Raw genomic sequence first — 18,887 nt, forward strand, 5'->3', positions numbered from 1 at the left:
CCAATCGGCCCCTGCAAAACAACCCCGCCACAGTGGCCACCGTGAAACAGTCACCCTCGCAAAGCTGTCCCTCGGATCACCCTATTAAACTGACGGCGAGTGCCGGCAATATTGAGTTAGGTGGCAATAGCCTAAATTGCAGCAGCTCTGCACGGCCTTTACTTCAGCGCAATCGATCGCGCTGGAACGATAATTGCTGCACAGCGAAACACATGCGGTTCCCGTCTTAGCCTGGCGTTGTTCAATAGTTCAGTTTAAATGCTAAAGTTTCGTGCATTCACGAACCTTTGAAAATTTCGGCCAGTGATCAAATCTCTTCTTCATCCATCTTTTCACTAGACACTGATGTACACGATACTTTCGCAAACACTCGAGTACACAAATACTCCAAGTAAAATATACTATAGGGTGGCACAAAAAAGTTTGGCCACAAAAGTTATGTGTTTATGAAATCATTAGTAATGTATATTTCCGAAAACAAAACTCTAGAATGTCAGTTATACCATATTAAGTATCGAAGATAATAATTAATATTCAAAATGTTCATCTTTAGCTTTGAAGTAGGTTTTAAAGCGCTTTAGAAATGCATCAGTGATAGCTATGCATCTTTTTATGAATAAATTCTTTCAGGCAGGCAATAAAGAGATCTTTTGGTCATCAATCAATGAAAATCTTCTGATTCTTTTGCATTAATATTTAAAGTCTTTTTGGTATTTAATAAGACGTAATTAATTCCAGAATTCGTTTTTTTAAATTTACGTTACTATAAAACTCAATCAAAATGACGACAAATAATGTCAATTTGTTAGCTAGATAATTTGATAAACGTACAAAATTTTCTAGCTAAATGTTTTATTATCCTGTATACATTAAATAAAAAAATCTAAAATTAAAAATTATATAAATTGTAAATATCTGTAATATATAATATAACGTGTCTTTCATTTGATTTAACATTTTGAAACGCAGTAATGAAAGAACTAAATTTGATATAATATAAGTATAATTTTTGTATTATTAATTAATATAATTTTTAACATTAAATTATTTTCATTGATGACGAAGATAAGCAATAAGATCGTAAATATTTTTCAAATTTTGGTATTTTCTATTTAAACTTACAATTAGTTCGCGTCTCAATGCTTTTCAATTTAATGTCGAATAACTGTTTGTATGCAAATGTAGCGGAAGCGCAGCTGGGAAAGCAGGGCATCTTGGAATTTCGAACGCTCCACGTAGGCGGATATCTTCACGCGGGCGAGGACATACCGCATTTCGTGGGCCAGCTGCAGCAGATCTGGTTCAACGGATATCCATACCTGGAGATTGCGCGCAGCGCTGGAAGCCATCAAACCTCACATCAGGGCGTCGCGCCCATCATTCGGGTCACTGGCAAGTTCGGGAAAAGAAATCATCCGGTTCACCATCCGGTGACCTTCACCTCCAAACACACTTTCGTAGGACTTCCGGTACTCAAAGCGTACTTGGAGACCAACATTTATTTCCAGGTGAAAATTGATATTTTTTGCGAGTCATGAATATTATATGGGGAGCTTTTGATAAATAAAGAACCGCGAAGTCCATTTTATCACGTCCATTTTATCATAAAGATTTTATCATTAATCGTAAAAAGAATATAATTCAATCAATCTGCAGAGAGAGAAAAAGGGAGAACTCATCGCCTTACACTTGTAAATTACTTTTCAGTTCAAAACGCGCGAAGCAAACGGCTTGATCCTTTATAATGCCGGAAGAGAGCATGATTTCATTGCGGTCGAGTTGGTAAACGGACACGTACACTACGTGTTTGACCTAGGCGACGGAGCTGTCAGGGTCAGGGACACTTCGAAATCCAAGTTGAACGATGGCAAATGGCACGCCGTCAGTATTGGCAGACCTGCCGCAAAGAGGCACACACTCTCTGTGGACGATCACGTGACTGCTGTCAACAGCCAAGGTAGCAACGAGAATCTTGATCTCGATGGCATTTTGTATATAGGTAAGTGGAGAAGGGAGGAATAATATATATATATATATATTTCAACTATATATACGATTTAAATATTTCTTTATTTTGCTACAAAAAAAAAGATTTTTATTAACAATACTAAATCAATTTAACAATGAACGTTGCACAAAAAGTATAATTAATCATTAATAATTGAAAGCTTAATCTGGATAATTCTGAAAATTCTTTAAAAAATATTGTTTAATATTAATTTATTTTTTCATATAATGTTTATGAACGTCGCGTTTCCTTTATTTAATCCACCCGTTATATAACGTGCGGCAATACAATTAATCTGGATTCTATTCGACAATTTCATTCGAGAGATATTACTACAATAAAATAACAGCGTGTACACGATATTAATTTAATTTAATTAGTCAGTCGTGATTTACATCTGCAATCCGTTTATTGTATAAGTTAAATATGTCATTTATGTATTGGTTTCTTAATTAGTTTAATGAATTATATTATAACCACATTCTCCTCATTCAGCTTACCACGTTTGTTACAAAACCTGTTTAGTGATAAGATTATACTGACAAATAGGTATATGATTCTTAAATTCTTTAATCTTATCTCTAAACATGTTTAAGTTATTTCTTTCTTGTTTTATTATTAAGCAAAAATATTCATACACATATCTTTATGATTTAGTTTTCGCGTTTTGAAAACTATTAATAATTTATAGTTTCAAAAATATCGAGTTCTTGCTGAATATCTAGAATTTATATCATAAATTAAAAGTTAAATACATGCTAAGTTATTACGTGTGCCCCGAATCTGTTTTTAATTTGACAATTTATGTATAACTTTTATAATTATTATATCAAATATAAGATTGTCTTATATTAATTTGGTAAAATCATACAGGTAAAAAACAGTTAAAAAAATGTGATATTTATTACGTCTATTATATAGAATTTGTTTTTAATTTGACAATTTATATGAAACTTATTTTTATAACTAATATGTCAAATATAAGAGTGTTATATCGATTAGATAACATCATATTTGAATATATTAAAACGCGTTAGAAAGATACACAAATTTAATATAGCATTTTATTAATTTAAAGCAACATTGCACATTATCTTAATTTAAAGTAATTTGCATGTTCTCAATATTTCACAATAAATATCGGTATCTGGAGAGCTTCAATTATTTAATTGTTTCCTTATTTGTCTTCCATCTCTCTGTCTTTCTATGACGTTCTATAATAAAAAGTATAAAATCGATTAATAAACTCCTGTATAAATATATACTAAACGTGTATTAGGAATTCGATGATTATATCCCACAAATTAATATAATAGTAATTTAATAATTGTCATATAAAGTAATCTAAAATTTTCAACTATAATTTTAATATTACAATTAATCAATTTATAGTTAACTTTTTCTTAAACAAAATACAAAATTCTAACAGTTTTAACAGTAGAAACATTATACGTTATAAATTAAATTATTAGAAAACAATCCCGCGATAACAAACATTCATACAATTTAATAAAACAATATTTTTTCAAAATATTTAGTGTCAAGGTAAAAAAACATGCTAAAGCATTTTTTATGGTTTAGCATAGAAAACTAAACTAAAGTTTTTAATGGTTATAAAATTCTGATTTATTTATCGTTAAAATTTAAATTAAAGAACCTCTAGAATGATTTATTCGAATATTACGTATTTCAATTACATATTTTTTGTTGAAAAGGTTATTAGATTTTTTGTAATTAAGGATTATCCTAAAAAGAAAGAGATAACTCACATGACAATTCTACAACGTCCTCTACTATCTTTTCTTTGCCCTTCCGGACAGTATGTAGGTACTGTAATAATATTCCTTGATCCAATCTGTGGGATAAATCTATCAGGCATCACGATATTATCCTGAACACTATTCTCTTTCTTCTTTTCTTCTGTTTCCATATCGCCGTTTTCAATTCGCGGGATTTTCTCCTCATTTGTCGTCGATGTCATCTTTGTCGCACCACTAATCGATTTACGATCGTGTAAGATTATTCGCATTAACGACGTTATTGTAGCATTAACAACATTGGATGTGCATTCGCCATCGTCTTAATGTCTTTCAGTTTTGGCTTTATTGCATTTTTGGACCAAACACGTCGCTCTTATGCATTATTGAGTAATACATTTGAAATTATATTTTTATTGTTTAATTTCATATTTCTATAATTTATTTATTTTTTAACCATTTGTTTTAATCTTTCTTATATGTATCAGACACTAGAAGATATTGATTCAACAATCATCAGACATAGATCTGGATATATCAAACAATCGAAAAATGCCTTTGTCTCGTTCAGGTTGCAACTTATTCTGTATCAGACGATGCACTTTTTCGGAAAATCTACATGAAAAGAACAATTTCACTCAAGTATCTAAAAATTTAGCTTGATATAGATGTGATATGCAATTTGTCAACTAATATTTTTTTCACTTTACTTTGATTGTAAATATAAATATAATGTATAATTTTATTTAATCATTTTGAATTCTTTTAACTTTCTTAAAGTTATTTTTGCTTCCATCTGTTGCTATGTTCAAGCCTTCCCTTTTTTTTATAATTTAAATGGAGTAAAAATTAAATATAAATTAAAGCTTTAATAAAAAAATTTTTTTCTTTATCCATTCTATGTCAGTTATTGGATGAATTGATTGATATAAGTGGTCTTGAAAATATTTGTTTGTAAATTTGGAAAGAAGCAAGAAGGTTTGAAATTTGATTCGGGCTGAAATTATATAAACTGTTAATAACATTACATTAATTATATAAACTGTTAATATCTGAAAATAATTTTATTTGAACCATCAAAATAACTATTGTATGTAGGATGCTCAAGCTGATTACTAGATTATTAAAATTTTTTGCAGCGTCATCAAGCTTAATCGGTCTACAAAATTATATTATATATTTTGATGATCCAACAAAATTATTTTCAAATCTAGTTAAACTTCAGCAAAATTGTCCTTTCCGTGTGACAAAACTGTTCTTTCCGTGTATAATAAATCTATAATAAACTCTGAGAGATTATCATGATTATTTCATCGTTTGTATTAAAAGATGTTAATCTAAAAGCTAATTTGTTCCGACCCGAACGAACATATCTTTAAATATATTCTTTGTCACGTTTACATACGTACTTATAATCTTTGCCCGAATACTTGTATTCATTGGCAAACATCCAGTTTTCGTCCGGCGAGACATAACCCTTCATCAATCGAATCTCGATTTGCGGGGCTTTGAACTTCGGATGTACTGTCCTCCATTTGTCCGGAATATATTCCAGGCTCCTCGCTGATTCCGGCGAAAATCGTACAATGTACAATCTTTGCGGCTGGACGATCGATGTCGTTGAGAAACGAATAATCGAGATTAGCAGAACGCGAATGGCGAGTTTGCGAAGAGACATAACGACCGATAACTTATGAAATAAAAGTTATTGAATTTCCGCGTCGATTCAATATATCTTATGACATGCTGGAGCGACTATGGTAACGTGATTAGTGAGTTCGAGATTCGACGAATTATACCGATTCAAGAGAATGATAACGCCGCTATTATCTTCTTATCGCGCGTCAAAGTAATTTCCACCGATTCTCGCGATGACGTCTGGCTTTTTAGCTTGATTATTGATTACGCCGACAAGGTCAATTAACGATTCAAGCGCTTTATGAATTCATGCACTTTCGATGATGATGCGTAGACGACTACTTGAAGCACGAAAATGATCGACCCCGTGATTCTAACTAACACAACGAGCTGCACATCCGTCATTCGACCGCAACGCAGCCACAATGTAAGATGAAATTCGTGAGTGAGCGATTTACCGGTTATTATGATTAATGCGATTTAATCATGGCTCGTCGAATATGTCACGTGATAATGATACAACTGGCTGATAAGAGCGCGGTCGCGCCAGTCTTATTCGTAAAAACGTAAAAAGTATGCTTGGATCGAATTAACCCATTGATTATAATATAATATATAATAATTTTTTTTAATTTGCTTTAATATTTTTTAAATCTTTTTTTATATAGGCTGGCTTTTTAATTAAAAAGGCTATAATTATATAAAGAGTAAAAAAGTTAATATGATAAAAGTGAAAAATGCAGGATGGAGCTTTTTCATAAGCTTTTTATTTTCGAGAAGCTCGGACAACTTCAATTTTACTTAGAATTAATCATCTTAATAGAGAAAAAATTTCAATATATTATATTAAAATATATATTAATGTATTAATAAATTATAATCGAAATTAGCTGAAGAAAGTGGAAAATAACAAATATTTGTAAAATTATATTGTTTTGACAGTGTTTTTATTTTTTACAATACAACTACATTACGAGCTCCAAAATGTTACACATGAATACATTTATATCATTTCAAGCAGTCATTTCATATTTGATAAGGTAACCTTATTCTGGGCAATTATTTACAATGGGCATGCTTTTGATAATCTTTGCCTTGACATACATATGTTGTAGAAATGTAAATAATGATTAAAACCCTTTTAGTTCAAGGAATATACTTACGTAAATTTTTATGAAAATCCAATTTAATACTAAAAATTATTTATTTCGAATTATTTATTTTATAAAAACTAAACTAAACAACAGTGTTTTTAATATTGAAAACAAGTAATTAATCATTACTTTCCAATATTAAATTATAAGGAAACGTTAAAAATTTTATTTCTTTTTATAATTTTCTTCATCCCCTCTCCGTCACTATGACATGTATTGTCAACCAATCATATCGGTAACTTATTATCTTTATTTATTTTAAGATGTCGATTATCGAAATTCGTAAATTACTGAGTTATCGTCTTTAGTACTTGTTTTGACTGTATAATTGCTATTTCGTAAATTTTTGAGTATTAATAAAAAAACTAATCAATTATTTTATTAATTATTTAGAGAAACGTAATTTGAGAGATAATTTAATTATGATGCAATTGCTGTGTAACATTAACGCGTCATTCTGATTATTTAGATTTTCATTGTCATTTCATATGACATGATGTAGGAATTATTTATTGTTCGAATTTTTTGCTTTCCTGATGCAATTGCATAGTTAATTTGAAGGCTTCAGAGAAAAAGGGAGATGTCACGCGATGATTATTATCGCGTTGTGTAAGTGCATAACTTTTCAAACAATAAATAACATAGATAATTTATGTGAAAAAGTTGATTTTATCTTTGTAATAATCTATGGAACTATTTTATTATTTAGATGAATCCGCTCAAAAAATTCACAATTGGGCCACAGGTTGCGCACTGATTTGCATATCTATCTTATTCTGTTACGTGCGGTATTTGCGAGAAACAATGTCTGGCTACGAAAAAGCTTACGATTTCTTAACAATAGATAATATAATTTAATTTTTTTCAAAACAAATTATGATTTTATATGAATAATATCGGCTGATAAAGAAACATTTATGATGCAGATATTTTTGCATTTCCAATTCATAGCATAGATAGAATAGATCTCTATATGCCTGGACTAATGATCCGAAATTCAGTTGCGGTATCAGTGTAGCGCGCTATGAATCACCATTAATTAGATCCATATCATACCGTTCTCGTTGCTTAATTCATTAATAAATCTATCGATCACCGTCGGGCTGGCATAAATTGGCAAATCAGTCATCAATTATTCTTCAATAGTGATTGCCAAATCGCAATCACATGTCGCGAGATCAGTTCAACGCAAAAATTACGGTCAAAATTTCACTCTGCTTGAATTTAATTATCAAGATTATATTGCATCAAGATATCTCTAGTAGCTTTCGCATAATGCGATAGTAAGTTAAAAATTTAATTCTAAACATAATCACGGTAATGAAGACTTTGTTCAATTGAAATTTGTCTCACTGCATGTCAAATTAATATGTTTTTATTCAAACCATCCATTACTTCTTGCTCTTAATCTTATCATTATATTATTTAGTTAAAAGTTTATTATTTAGATTTATTGTTTAAAATTTATTGTATTTTTACATATTTCAATAGAGAGAAAAAGGATGCTGCGGTACCGCATTTCGTTTTATCCGTAAAATCCCTCTTTAATACATATATGGCATTTTGGATGAGAGACTTTCACATTGCATACAAGCTGATTGGCCAGGCGATTGCGTTTCGAAGTTACTGCCCACGCGGTCATACGGAGTATAATGTGTGACCGTCGAAATAATTTTCGACTGGCGGCGGTCCCGCAGGATTTATGGCGGCGAGATCGACCGGACGTGTGGTCGTCTCGGTTCGTCGAACACTCGCGATATCCGCGATTGCCGAGAGGCCTGCGGATATCGCAAGGCTGCGAGAGTTTGCGAGAGATGATTTTGATTTAACTATCGAATTTCGGTTTCGATATTTTATCAAGCGCGACATCCCGTCTGCGTTTTAGCAATTTCATCTTGCGACATGCTTTATGTCGCGACTCACGATGCAAACAAATGTGTACAGTGTAAACATTTTAAATATCCGCTTTATTGTGATTTTTAATGATTAAAGAATGATACTATTTTCAAAAATGTCAAATCAAAAGTAAACGTTAATCACAACAGCATATGCATTGATATATTTAACTTTACTGATCTATTTGAATTTATTTGACCCAAAAGTAATTAATTTTCTTATTAATATTTTATTAAAAAATTTTTTCTTCTGATATTTGATCACTTCGTTTGTTAATATAAAATCTTTTCCCCGTAAATTTTTTTTACATTTTTTAAAGTTTTGTAATAATATAAAAATCGAAACAATATGAGATAGTTTAATAAATTTACAGCAGAGCAGCTGAATTAATAAAGGAAAAAAAAAGAGAGAGATGATTTTTTTTAAAGTCAAACGTAAAAGTTATGTAAGAGAGATTTGACGTCTTATTTATTTCAGGTGGAGTGGAGAAGGCGCAATATGGCCAATTACCAAAACAGATTCTCAGCCGTCACGGATTCGAGGGATGTCTGGCGTCGTTGGATCTCAGCGGGGAAAGTACCGACCTCATTACCGATGCCGTCGTGCCAAGTTCTCTCGTCACATCCGGATGCGACATTTACACCAACATACATCCGGGCAAGAAGTGTACTCATGATCTCTGTGCCAATCATGGCACATGCGTGCAACAATGGAATAGCTACACATGTGACTGCGACATGACGAGTTTCACCGGACCGACTTGTAACGATGGTAAAGAAATATAGAAAAGAGAAACATAGATACATTTGTATTCGCATTTGTTTCAAGAAAGGGAAAAAGAGATTTGTCCACGCTGTTCTCTTTACATACACAAAATCGCTAATTAATTAATAATTAATATTTTATTAAATATTATCTATCAATATCATATGTGTACTATTGTACATTATTATAATAACACATTATCTATAAAATTAACAAAACTAAAGTTTGATTATTGGATTATTCTACAAAATAATAAATATTAAATGGATGTAAAATTAGTTCATAGTTGGGTTAGAATTGATTTCTTTCGTCGAGAGGAAATATTTTTCATAATTAATCGCAATTATTGATGAAACTTGATAAATGGGTTCTCAAAATATTTTAGAACGAAGATTAAATTATTATATGGTAGAATGATAATTTAATAAATAACGAAGCAAAAATTTCAGCACTTAATATATAACAGGTAAAACATCACTTTAACATCAATATGTTTCACTTCGCAGAAGCTATCGCTTACGAATTCGGAGCAGGAAGAGGAATTATCACATATACCTTTCCGCCTGATCGTCGACCGGAAATGAAAAGAGATACTGTGGCCTTGGGTTTCGTTACCAGCGTTAATGACGCTGTATTGCTTAGAATAGAATCTGCGTCGAGTAACGATTATCTCGAAATCGAAATTGTTAGTATATAATAAATTTAAATTTACATATTATATAGCATTATTAAGCACTATACATATATACAATGTATTGTATAATAAATAGATTATATAATTTAGTACAGAGCTTCCCAAACTTGTGTAGATTGCGACTCACTTTTTAAAACAACAAAAATTTGCAATTATCTGGCTTTAGCAAATAAAAAAAAAAACAGAAAACGAATAAATTAATTTATATCATTTTATTTATATATTTTATTTTATGTATATTTCTACTTTTTTTATGTTTTATTGGATGCAATATTATAAATCTATTTCTCAGATAAGGCAAATTACGATATCTATTATGACGGATGTAATAAAAATCTTCTTGTTTCCTATTTCTGTTCTGATAACAGAACGTTTAACGTTGACATCGATATAAATTATTTTTAGACCCAAGAAATTTGATAATTAAAGTGTGAGAATTAAAATTAATTGTAAAATTTTGTTTTAATTTCTATTATCGTTGAAAATTTAACCTTACATAGTACGAAATTATGAAAAGACGTGCACATAGGCAAATTTATACAGCTACGTAAAGTGATGAAGTGTAATTTAACATTGTAAAATTTTTTGCGATTTCTCGAATCGTGACCTATCCTTTGGGAATCTCTGATTTAGTATGTACATATATAAGTAATAGTATTAGTTAAATAGATTTTTCGAAAGGCATAATTATTAGACTTATATAATATGAATTAGCATATTATATATCAACATCCTTTTAAATTGATTAATTTATTTAATTTGGTAAATTTCCGATTCAATGATTTAATGTAATTGGCACGAATAAAAAATCAAATTCCAATGGAACAAAAAATTAATAATTTATTTGTTTCATAGGTGGAAGGTAACGTTTTTGCGGTTTATAATATGGGCACCAACGATCATCCAATAGGCGAAGTTGGCGTGAAAGTTAATGACAACCAATATCACGTGGTTAGATTTACCAGAACTGGGCCGAACAGCACATTACAAGTCGATGACTACAATTTGCAATCTAATCATCCATCGGGTAAGTAATTTTTGCATAATGTATATTGTAGTAACAATATTGCAACTCGTGATAAGCTATCGCTGATCGATCGTCTTGTCAAGCTTATGTCAGGTGTGTGAGAAAAAATTATAATATAAAGTATTGTCAGATATCAAATATAGTTTGAAATGTTAATAAGTTAGCACACACATCAAAGAGAAAACTCCACAAACTTTTTCGATTCATAAATTAAAGAGCAAAATGAAAAAACGATCATCTCCGCAATTGTCATACATTTATTAATTATGATAACAGAAATTATAATAAATCACATGAAGTATAACGTTTAGAGTGCAGAGATCGTGTTTAAGTTTAAATAAATATCGCGCATACGTGCTTTATACGAGACGATCCAAACAGCACGAGAACTGCCGGGAAACTGAAGACGAAGGGGTCCCATGTGCTCTTTTAAGAGCATCGTGGTACCGGGACATTGACCCGTCCTAACCATGGGAAACGGCCTTGATCAGCCGTTCACAAGACCCAGCCATTGTCTCGTCCTTTTCATGAATACGAAGACCGCCTGCCGCTCCCATGAAAAGGCTTGCTCGTGTTGGGAATGATTTATCGATTAACTAAGAATTATCAGGCGATTATCCGGAAACGTTCCTTCCTCCACAATTGCACTCGGATGCATTGTAGGTTCTAAAATTTATGAAGATCTGCACTTAACTCTCCTTGGTACTCGCAATATTTTTTATTGATACGAGTAAATGTACAAGTTTGTTTGAGATATTTAAATCCGCTATCTTTTGTTTAACATCGCTAAAATTAAAAAATAGATAATTTGTTGAAACAAATTATATTTACTTATATTTATGTTTAAATCTGCAAATATACCTTACTTTATAAATTAAGATATTGATTGAGAGATTATTCTGGTGGGACATTCATCTATTTTAGTAATTTTATTGTAAATATAATAAATGCGAGCCTTCTATAATTAATGGATCGATTGACTGAATATAAGCATACAACAGCAAAATTATAAGAAGCAAATTTTAAAAAATACTTTCAACGTGAAAGTCACACGGAAAATAAATATCAAATTGAGATCAGATATTTTATAATATTCTTCTCTCTCAATATAATATTTTTTCTAATATTTTTTTCTTTTAACGATTTACTTTATTATACTTATATAGAAGATACCTGTCAATTACATGACAATTTTTTTCATACGTTTAAATTGTTAAATCAAATCACACATTTTAAAACATCTTAAAAAAATCTATCTCCTGGTCTGATTTGCTTGGCTCGAAATAATAATTTTTGACATTCTTTTTATTTGCGTTTATAAAGATTCTGTTACTATTATCATTTTTTTATAATTATCTTACAATTTTATAATTATTAACAATAATTATTTACAAGTCTGATATTTTTAAAATTGTTAAGAATGTATCCTGATGCACATACAATGGTATACTTTTCGTTCCGTTGACAAGATGAAATCCTGATGCTCGACCAAGTAATCGAAGTTTTATCGAACACAAACTAAGTTTATTTACTCTCTTACAGGCTTTGAATTTTCCATCCATAACATGTTGTCCTGATAACTTGACCTTTAAAAAACGCTTTCGCTTATCTAACAAGAGATCCGAGCTCATATTAATCCTGTTAATACCTATGCGACCATTGTCCTTCGAGAGAAATTGGATGAATTGATCAATGAATTAAGCGAATAGATCTCCAAGACCAAGAATCTTTATAATGAACTGTCTACATTAAGATTAATTAATCTACATTATTTTGATTGAAATTTTACGTAATTATATTGAATAAAAGATGATTATATTAATACAAGGCAGTGTTACGTATATAACAAGTATATTTCTTTGAAATGTATTTATATATACACATACATTGCAGCAAGACTCTATGGACATATTTTGTTTTCAAACTGCGCATGAAACGTTGGAATATTAATTGCATGTTTCTCTGTCAAAAATTGAAATAAACGCCGACGAGCAAATTAATTAATTAATTTAAAGAGATAGTATATACAAACAGAAAAGAATTTCTACGATAAACGTCACGTATTTAATTAGCAAACGGCAAAGCGGGATTTCTACTTTCTGTATGCAATTAATTTTGTAATGTCGCCCATATATCATGTTTACTAGGAATTGCATTTATTCATACTGTAGTGTGCGCGCGTTAATATAATTAAGTGCCTCACTTAGTTATATTACTCAAATTGTTTACACACATATAAATAAACTATTGGTTTACTTAATATAATTTAACAACCGCATAAATTGCAGATTAATACAATATTCTGTTTGTTATAATATTCAGAATTTTTTCTACTAAGCATTTTCTTTTAAGGTTTTAATATCGATAATTATTTAGTGATTCTACGATTTGTTTGATGAAAACGTTTTTCTTATTTATCATATAAAGTAATTATTTAAAATGATATTTTGTCATATGTATATCAAATTAAGATTTTACGCAGCTCCATTGAGCACCATATTTTTTCATTCAGCTACGTCGGACAATTAGATTTACTTCGCCATATAATCAGATAGTTCATATATCTGTTTGTGTATTTCTGCACAGATATTAATTACGAGGCAGCATTATGCGTAATAGACTGCGTTGCACTCATTTTCCTGACCCAGACAAATTTATCGTCGACTAATGCACGATGCATTTTCATAAGTGTACGAGCTTTTCCCGCGAGCATCATTCGCACATTGCAGAACTCGCAAATATGCACATGTGTTTAATATTTAACGAATACTCATCAAATCTTCTGCTTTTAACTCAATAAGTAGTGCAATCGACTAACGCCGAGACCGTTTGAATGAATAGTTTTCACATGACTAAAACATCTACGAAAATATATGCTAGATAAAATTTAAGTTTATATTCTTATTATTTTATATTTTTATATTTCAATTATTCAAATTATATTATCTGAACATAAGTCGAATTGTTCCACCTATTTGTTTATCTGTTTTGCTATAAAGAAAATCTATGTAATATAGATAAAAAATCAGGATATTGAATTAGAAAGATAAAAATAGATTTTCCTTAATTTTTAGGTTCGTACAAGTATCTTATAATTACAAATATTTGTTTTAATGGGTTTAGATTAAAGAATTAATCAGTTATAATTCCTTCGACAAAGTGCACATTATATTATAGTTTTAAATGTCAAGTTATCAAGAATTACTAAGAAAATTATGTATCAGATGTGTGGAATTTTGTGGATTAGAGGCATTACGGAAACTTTGACCTCATGGAATATAAGCCTTTGTTACATTAACCCTTTGAGTCTATCGCCGCATCCCAATTGCCTGTTTAGCGGTGTCGCATGTGTGAGCGGAACTCCTAACCAACATTGCTGTCCTGATAGCTTCCTAAATTATTTGAAATCCTTTAGAATCTGTGGTGATCCTGCTAATAAAAGTTAATGATGCGAATAGATTCGATTGAACCGCTTTTGCGGAATATCCTAAACGATACTAGTCAATTTCAACTAATAATTGTTGCCAACTAATTACTATCGACGTACAGCGACGTTATTTAATTATAATTAATTCGGACGGCCGACATAAAATACCAATACTTTATTTAACTACTAGAAATATTTATTTCTGCTAAAATAAATAATATTTTACATAATTATGATGCAAAAACGGAGAGCTGCTTCGAGTAAGAAACATATTTTAATAATGTCCTCGTTTTATATAATATTTTTTAATTTATTGCAATGTATATTTTTATTATTTATATATATGAAGTGACAAGTACAGCTTCGCGTTCACTTATGTAAACAGATACAAGTACTAATAGAATAATGATATCGAGAAAGAAAATAGTGGATTAATAATTATAGAGACATTATTTCATGCATGGTTTTAGATATCTTCGCATAATTTGATATCAATTTAATAAACAATAATTTAACAATAATATTAAATAACGCATTTATAAAATGCATTTACGTAAAAAATATATTTTATCACGAAGTTTTCCATACGTTATGCATTAGATTCTAGTCTGATGTCTATTCATCCTGCCACTTTTATCATTAGAAATTCGCGCAAGCTTAGGAAATTCGATCTTTTCTGGAGCACGTACGATGCCGCGACCCTCTACTCACTCTCCACCCCATGTGACTCGCATATCATGCGGCTTGCAATGAAAGCGAGAAGAGAATCCTCTTCGTGCTTTCTACTGCTCTGCTTCATGTGTGGAAGATTGCTTATCCTCAAGCCACGTATTCTCTCTCACGTGCGTACTGTCTTCTCGATCGTCATTTAGACGAAGATATAGATACATTAAAAAAAAGTAATACTTTAAGTATTATCTATAGCAAAACATGATTATAGCCACCAGACGGCAGACTTGTTTCTTAAGATACAATAAAGAATAATTTTAAGATTAAAATTTATAAGATTGAAAAATTAAAAGCGCCTGGAGCATAAATAGTATTACAAAACACTCGAGGAATGAATAATGTGCTTAGTGTCAGCCACACGACAGATAAGTTTTCACAATTCAATATTCTTTTTTTATTTCTAAAAATGAGATTTGTGCTAGAAGTGAAAGTTATTTATTTCTTCAGTTTTAACAAATTGTTATTATTAAAAGAAAAGATATCTCGGAACATAACGTCAAAAATTAATTGAACTATATTATTCATTTGAACTATATTATCCTCAATTCAAGAAAAAGAAAAGAGAGAGTACAGAATAATCAACTGTTTTCAAACCGAATAATCGACACTAAGAATGGAATATACATTGCTCATTAAAGACGCGGTCGACAATAACAGAGTTAACCAACTCAATTGAAGCACCCTTTTGAGACTAATTGAAACCAACCCCTTTAAAGGAAAGCTCGGGCGAAACCTTCTTACATCGCATGCATCTCTGATGGAAAAGGTCACGTGGTAGGCCTTTTTTCTCATTACATTCCTCGCTCTGGTGACCACGTGTTCAACCCCTGTGCCACTTCTTACCCTCCATGCTATCCCCATCATAAAATAGTTTGAACGACACGTGGTACTTGAATATTAGAATTCTACGATTAATATTTACTTTCGCGACAACATAAATATCCTCCCATATTTATACCTACATAGGTATCCAAATGTAATTTTACGTGTAGAAGCATATTTATTTCAACATAGCACAAACATCTGTATTATCAGTTTGATTCTTTATTTTAAAAAATTCAAATTGTTAACTATGACATATTAATAGAAGAAACAAATAAAGAATTATCGATCACACGAAGATAAATGAGGGTTGGAAATAAAACCCTCAACATCCTACGAGGATCCCATGCATCCTCCTCGATCGTCCTATCTTCCTGATATCTAAGTAGATCAACTCGACTAGAAGGATCAACCCTTTCGTTTCTATGAGCCCCGAACCTTCTATCACTACATTCTTACTGAAAAGTAACCTATCAACTTTACTGCTCGTAAATTCGACGATTTCCATAAAATTCACGTAATGCATTATATTTCTTCCAAAAAATTTTTATATCACATATTTCATTATAATTTTTTTGATAAAAAAGTAAAAGTAGAAAAATTAGTGTAACAATAGTCTCGTATATTGAATCCAATATTTCTGTTTCTGAAGTCCGTTTTTAAATTTATTATTAAACGTATTGTAATTATGTGATTTGGGATTGCTTTTCAAGTATGAAATTATTCGATAACCACGCCTAGGACTCGAGAACGCTTCTTCGAATTCTATGCTACCCTGGTCTCTAATTAAGGAACTCTATTCATGGTGTACCCTGGGGGTAATGTAATCCGCGTCCCTATGGAAACGCCTATGCATTCTAATGTAGGAATAATAGCCTCTTCTGCCCATTATTTCGAGTCGTTTTAACTCACCCATACGTACCATTGATAAGTGAAAGTTAGTTCAAAGCTATAAATGGAAGACTTTATTTTAAGTATATCTACTTACTACAATCAATTATAGCTCTGAAAATGTAATGAGAAAGATGAAAAAATATTATCTATCTTTTCATTTATTTTATTACAAAAAGAACTGATACGAATTATTAAAAATTGTCTAATTGTAATATATAAATTTAAAGAAAAATTTATCTTTGATAGCATACAGCAAGAATGTTATTGATAATTTTAAATAATTTTCACATTAAAATTAATTAAATTGAATTAATTTTAATTCATTTTGTCTTATACTCGTTATTGTTATGGAAAAGATATGTTGAATTTGTCGATGGCAGCAAGAAATGTTTTATTTTATTAGAATAATAACCTATAAAGCTTTTATTATTTATTTTGGAATATTTAAACATTAATTTGTAACAAAATTATAAGTTAAAAAATTTGTTATACATTTTCAACAGTTATCCCCGAAAATTGATAAAAGCACGTTGAAACATTTTTCTTTAATCATGTAAATATTGATCGATCATTGAAACTAGCATAAAATATTGAATTTACGTTCGATATTTTTTATTCTTATTTTATTTATACAAATGCGAACTTCCGTTTTTCTTAATCACTCTGTCAGACGCGTCTTAAAGGTTCTTCCTGCATTACCCTGATGTCCTAATACTCGATCGACGGAATTTGACCGTGGGCGAGAATCGTTCTCACGCTCGAGGCAGGATCTCGACGTCCTCGACGAAGGCGTCCTCTGATATAGTCAAGGGGTCGTGAGAGGGTTCGAACCTTGAATCCTCCTTCGCGATCTTCCCTCCGCGCGCGGTATATAGACGAGGACCTTTGAACCCGTAGAATTTCGTGTCGATAATTCCTAACACGGCGAGGGAGGCTAAATTCAATGTCGCGCCAGAACAATTCACATCATGAAACATACATAAAGCGATAAGATACTTTCTTGTCGACAGACTGTCTTGAAGACAGAAAAGGTTATTTCTATCTTGATGTATTTCAAAATCATTTTCATATAAGATATTCTTCAGACTCTTTCATACTTTCATGTCGCAAAGATAATCCCTGTTGCTCAATATAAAAAAGGTACGAGTATTATATAAAAAGTTATTATACTAAAGTTATTTTCTGCAATAGAGTACTAAATGGATAAAATTCAAATCTTCTGTCTTCCTGTGCATCTGAATTTATTTAAAATGATATTCAAATATATTTACACAGTGATTGATATAAACATAATAACTACTAAGGTGATACATTTATATAGATTACGATACTTTTCTCATTTCGATCATTAATTGTTAGAATTGAAAAAAATATGCTCATCTGGTAATGTGCTTTAGACTATATATCACATTATTTTAAGGGTTAAAATAAATTATTGAGTAATAAAAAATTTTTCTTAATATTGTATCACGAAAGTTTATAAAGCAAAACAATTGCAAAAATTTGTTGTGATAAAATCCTTCTTAAGCATCACCGTGTGACTTCCACGATGTCCACCCTCATTCACTATTGTTAAAAGATCCAAGGTATCAAAGTTCTCGGAAGATACTGCGGATCTTCCTCTTTTTCTTTTTTTTTCACGGAAAGGCAAAGCCTCATCCGTTAGGCTCGTGGGAATCGAAGGACGAGTCGCAACGGGCGTGAGAAAGCAGCTTCGAAGAGAGATCGAATCTTCTCAGGGTTACTAGGGAATCATTCGGTGTTAAGAAGCTTCTTTGGGACCGGATACCCGTAAGACGGTTATTACGTAATCCTATTAATTGCGCTTTCGTAATTAATCAGCGCATTAGATCAAGAACGTAGTTTACTAGTTGTTAAAAAATTGTTCAGCTAATTATATATGATTGCTAATATAATGATATGTTTTTATTTGAGATTATTGAAATGGCCATAAATTTACATGGCATACATGCTCACTAAAATTATTTAAAATTACTAAAATTATTTTCTTTAATTTATTTTCCGTCTTTCTCTGGATTTATTTTTCTCTTAATTTTAGTATCAAACTTATAAGAA

General features: G+C 30.8%; 2 protein-coding genes across 3 annotated transcripts in view; one reads left to right on the forward strand and one right to left on the reverse strand.

Moving 5' to 3' along the window:
* LOC108750751 overlaps positions 1-5,789 on the reverse strand; it is a 19,978-nt gene extending 14,189 nt beyond the window's left edge. Inside the window, exons 1-3 of one of the 2 annotated variants that reach the window (XM_018490466.1) lie at positions 5,175-5,789; positions 3,778-4,002; positions 2,486-2,491 (exon numbers count right to left, since the gene is read on the reverse strand). In XM_018490466.1, coding sequence (XP_018345968.1) covers positions 2,486-2,491; positions 3,778-4,002; positions 5,175-5,443 — 500 coding nt within the window. In that variant the 5' untranslated portion in view covers positions 5,444-5,789. Of the gene's footprint in view, positions 1-2,485; positions 2,492-3,191; positions 3,223-3,777; positions 4,003-5,174 lie in introns of those variants that run through there. The other variant, XM_018490465.1, reaches the window with a different exon arrangement.
* LOC108750753 (neurexin-1) overlaps positions 1-18,887 on the forward strand; it is a 229,340-nt gene that overhangs the window by 190,777 nt on the left and 19,676 nt on the right. The window contains exons 16-20 of the mRNA XM_018490467.1: positions 1,186-1,508; positions 1,708-1,999; positions 8,931-9,224; positions 9,725-9,903; positions 10,768-10,939. Coding sequence (XP_018345969.1) covers positions 1,186-1,508; positions 1,708-1,999; positions 8,931-9,224; positions 9,725-9,903; positions 10,768-10,939 — 1,260 coding nt within the window. The remainder of the gene's footprint in view (positions 1-1,185; positions 1,509-1,707; positions 2,000-8,930; positions 9,225-9,724; positions 9,904-10,767; positions 10,940-18,887) is intronic.

Source organism: Trachymyrmex septentrionalis, unplaced genomic scaffold (genome assembly GCF_001594115.1).
Source record: "Trachymyrmex septentrionalis isolate Tsep2-gDNA-1 unplaced genomic scaffold, Tsep1.0 scaffold37, whole genome shotgun sequence".
Classification (NCBI taxonomy): Eukaryota; Metazoa; Arthropoda; class Insecta; order Hymenoptera; family Formicidae; genus Trachymyrmex; species Trachymyrmex septentrionalis.